This window comes from Blennius ocellaris (assembly GCF_963422515.1).
Source record: "Blennius ocellaris genome assembly, chromosome: 18".
Lineage (NCBI taxonomy): Eukaryota > Metazoa > Chordata > Actinopteri > Blenniiformes > Blenniidae > Blennius > Blennius ocellaris.
In genome coordinates this window covers 10,417,797-10,422,331 of record NC_137667.1, presented here as the reverse complement: position 1 = coordinate 10,422,331, position 4,535 = coordinate 10,417,797, and the positions used below count along the sequence as shown (strand labels likewise).

Genomic DNA, 4,535 nt, shown 5'->3' with positions numbered 1-4,535 from the left:
GGGGATCCAAATCAAATCCCTTTTCATAAGCCTCCACCATCGCCTCCCTTGTTCTTATGCGCCGCACTTGACGGCTTCACGGGTTGGGCAGATGAAGCCGTATGGAGACACGTGACAGGGCTTGTAGAAGCGACGCTTCATAAGTGTGAAGACACAGAGAAAAAGACTGGAGAGACGCTGGAGGCGGCGGCAGCAGCAGCAGCAGCAACAAGCTGTATCACAGAGCAGGAGCGCACCCGGAGAGGGCGAGGAGACACTTGTGCAGACTGATCCGGGGGAAAAAAGAAAGAACAAAAAACTTATTTAGACAGAGAATTTTGGAAAACAAACTTGTGATAAAGCTGATGAATTGTTCCATGCGCTTTCGTGCTGGTTTTCATCTCTTTTTATATAAGATCTGAATTGGTTGGATAATGTGCTTCTGACTTGGATTAACGCGCGACGATAAAGGACGATTCTGCGCACTTTGGAAAATTATGTAAGGTAAAGAAAAATGAACTACATGCTCTTTGTTTAAAAGCTTTTATATATGTTTAGATGTGTACTTTAAATGGTCCATGTTGTTTGTATCAGTTTGTTTTATTCTATTCTATTTTACTTGTATTTATTCAGCAGAATAATCCTGAATTGAGTTTTTTTCATTGATGTCCAGACTTTCTCAACAAACTAAATGTTCAATTTAACGGTTCAAATTCTCCACATAGCAAAAATAATGACACGTATTTCATTATTTTACATTCTTTTGGTCATACATAAAATTTGACTGAGAACATTTGAGTATATTCAGACAAATTGCCTCAAGTACAAATTAAGGCGTTTTCTTTTGTTTTGCATTTAAAAGGTAATGCTAAAAAAAAGAATTAGTTGATGTATTGTATATGGTGTAATTGCAAATAATTATTGTGAGCTGGCTCCTGAAGCCCAGGTGTGGTTTATGCACAATTATGAACTCAGACAAATTTGTGGAAAAACACATCTGATCTGTGCAAACCACCAAGGAGCAAGTATCTGCAGTGACATATTTAAATTACGTGTTGATATATTATAATAATGGAAAGTGTTCATGATTAAATTATATAAATGATTGTGAAATTAAAAATAATTATATACTGCTTGCAATTATTATAATTTTTTTCTCAAAATATGTCTAAAAATGTTTATTGTCAATTTGTAGGTTGTCCGGGCATCTTAGACTGCAGTATTACCCCGAGACGCAGCCATGAAGTCTGTGCTGGATGGTGTGGCGGACACCACCTTCCGGACTATCACATCTGGCTTACAGTATCTGGGCTCCAACGATGCAAACTATGACGACCCCATGAATAATGTAGACTTCAAGGGCAGCTTCTCTATGCAGAAGCCCCTGTCTGCCTTCCGCAGCAACTCTTTCCCGGATAAAGTACCTGCAGATGAGGAGCTCATCCTCAAGGGCATTCCCTTCTTCCCCACCAATGCCACAGACTTGTTTGGAAACAGGAGCACAATCAGAGATGAGACTAACACTATACAATGTGGGGAGAACTTTATGGACATGGAGTGTTTCATGATCCTGACTCCCAGCCAGCAGCTGGCAGTGGCTGTGATGTCGCTGACTCTGGGCACCTTCACAGTGCTGGAGAACCTGGTGGTGCTCTGTGTCATCCTGCAGTCGCGCACCCTCCGCTGCCGGCCGTCCTATCACTTCATTGGCAGTCTGGCTGTAGCAGACCTGCTGGGCAGTGTCATCTTTGTCTACAGCTTTTTGGACTTCCATGTTTTCCACAGGAAGGACAGCCCCAATGTTTTTCTCTTCAAGTTGGGTGGAGTCACAGCGTCGTTCACAGCATCAGTTGGGAGCCTTTTTCTAACTGCTATTGACCGCTACATCTCCATTCATCGGCCGCTAGCCTACAGGCGCATAGTAACTCGGACAAAGGCTGTCATAGCCTTTTGTATGATGTGGACAATCTCCATTGTCATCGCAGTGCTACCTCTGTTGGGCTGGAACTGTAAACGTCTCAATTCTATTTGCTCAGACATATTCCCGCTCATTGACGAGAACTATCTGTTGTTTTGGATCGGGGTAACCAGTGTGCTGGTCCTTTTCATTATCTACGCCTACATATATATCCTGTGGAAAGCACACCACCATGCTGTGCGCATGCTGAGCCGCGCCTCCCAGAAGAGCCTCGTCGTGTATTCAGCAGATGGGACTAAAGTGCAGACCACACGCCCTGAGCAGGCCCGTATGGACATCCGTCTGGCTAAGACCCTGGTGCTTATCCTGGTGGTACTAGTCATCTGCTGGGGCCCAGTGCTCGCCATCATGGTGTACGACCTCTTCTGGAGGATGGACGATGACATCAAGACAGTATTTGCGTTCTGCAGCATGCTCTGCCTGCTGAACTCCACCGTCAACCCCATCATCTACGCCTTGAGGAGCAAAGACTTGCGGCATGCCTTCCTCAGCTCCTGCCATGCCTGCAGGGGCAGTGCCCAGCAGTTGGACAATAGCCTGGAGTCAGACTGCCAGAATAGAAATGCCAACATCTCTGCCAATCGGGCTGCAGAGAGCTGCGTGAAGACCACTGTGAAAATAGCCAAAGTTACAATGTCTGTGTCAACCGAAACTTCTGCAGAAGCTGTCTAATTAGTTGTCGGAGGAAGTAAAAGAAATAGAACAGTGTAAATGTCATCCTCCCCAAACAATCCCATTTCTCATTTAAAAAAAAGCAGAAGTTAGGTATTCAAAACAAAGTGTTGACTTACACGCTCACATCAATGCTTTAGTGGTCACATACCTTTTGTTTATATGAGCACATGGTGTGCCGAAGTGCCAAATGGTAATGCAAGATCATAGGAAGGACTCACAACCGGAGAGGATTGTCAAAGACTAATAAGTCTGCTGTTTACCATAGACTTCATGGTATTCAATTAGTGAAGGCATATTATATTTTTGTACTGTGAATTCAGGTTTTGAAAACAATATTTCTTCAGTTACGGGATAAGGGGCTACTGACATTTTTAAATAGAGTTGTTTTACTGTGTCATTTAGACCTTAACATGTGTCTTGCACCATTAATATAATAAATCCTTGCGCCTTGACTTTCTACAGGCTTCATGTACATGTTGCATACGAACATTTCTATAAGCGGATAGAACATTAAGTTAAAGTGACTCTTGATTGTTCTGGGGGTTTTTTTTGTTTTGTTTTTTTTAATGGGCCATTAAACATGCCACTTTTGTACTTCTTCTGACAACACTCAGTGAGTGGCAACATGTGTAAAGAGATTTTTGAGAAATGAGAGGTGGTTCATACTCAAAGAATAAAGAAAAACATTATCACCACGACAAAAGAAACTCTAGTTAATTAGAGGTCAACAATAAAGAGATTCACAGCTTGAGTTTGTGAAATTTGAAATGGCATTTTCTGTGGCAGTGATTGTCCCTGATGTTCATTTCTTTACTCGCTAGCTGTTACACCTTCGGTAATGTGTCTTTGTTCAAATGTATACCTAACAACTGTACAGTGTTTTCTTGCAAAATAAAATTGTTCGGAATGACTCGCTCAGCTATACAGCCAAGACAACAATGAACAAAAACAACAACAACAAGGACGACAACAACAACAACAACAAGTTTTTTGAATTTGGATGCAGTGTGCTGGTCACTACTGTACGAAACTGAAGGGAGTTTCTGACGATAGCTGCTTTCATCAAATGTATGATTTTATTGGCCTTGTATGTGTGTGATACCTTGTGATATGGTGATATATTTCCAACCCCAGGCCTTTTGATCATTGCTGTGATTTGTTTTAGTGCTACTGTTGCAGCAGGGCATCATTGGGTTAAAATTTTAAAAAAAAAACAACCAATGCACAGGGCGAGTGAAGTAGTTTTTGCGTAACTTTGGAAAAAAAATGTGCTGTTAATTTTACTTATCAAAACAAAGAAGCAAAGGTATTTTCATTAACTGGTTCCTTGGATGGGAGTTTGTGTGTATGCATTATGTTTCACATTGACAACTGACGTTGCAAAAGAAGTTGAGAAGATGCAATGTTTCTAATAGATGATGTAGTACTTAGAAACCTCACAGCACAATTGTTCTGTAGAAATTTATCTTGATGTAAAGTTATCCGGACAGCTGTTTATCAGTATGCTTTGCTGCCTCTTGTATTATTGAGTATTGAAGATCAAAATGTCAACTGTCAAGTGGCTTCTGTACATTGGTGGCATAATGAGGAACCTATGACTTAAAAATCACAAGCAGTCAAGTGTTTTTAGTATTGCTGTTTTCAAACTTTTGAATAAAGTTGCAGCTGGTGATAATTTGTCCTGAAGTCGATTGATTGATTAACAGACTCCCTGATATATAAACATCATGACACATCTTTGATTCATCCACTGAAGAAGAAGATCTCTGAGTCCAGGCGAGGCCCTGAGCTGACGGCAGGACAGAATCACCAGTGGTGCCTGAGCGCCCCCTTGTGGACAAGCAGGCACCGTCAACAACTGCAGGGAAGGAGCGTGAACATAAAAAAAAAAAAAAAAAAAAAT

At 41.5% G+C, this 4,535-nt stretch overlaps 1 protein-coding gene across 2 annotated transcripts; it reads left to right on the top strand.

Moving 5' to 3' along the window:
• Window positions 1-258: 258 nt before the first annotated feature.
• cnr1 (cannabinoid receptor 1) lies at window positions 259-4,240 on the top strand. 2 transcript variants are annotated; one of them, XM_080513700.1, is made up of 2 exons: window positions 259-478; window positions 1,175-4,240. In XM_080513700.1, exon 2 carries the CDS (start codon window positions 1,220-1,222, stop codon window positions 2,627-2,629), a length of 1,410 nt encoding a protein of 469 aa, XP_080369826.1. In that variant the 5' UTR covers window positions 259-478; window positions 1,175-1,219; the 3' UTR covers window positions 2,630-4,240. The 2 variants fall into 2 exon arrangements, with proteins under 2 accessions (XP_080369826.1, XP_080369825.1); XM_080513699.1 differs by having other exon boundaries at window positions 259-483.
• The last annotated feature ends 295 nt before the right edge of the window (window positions 4,241-4,535 follow it).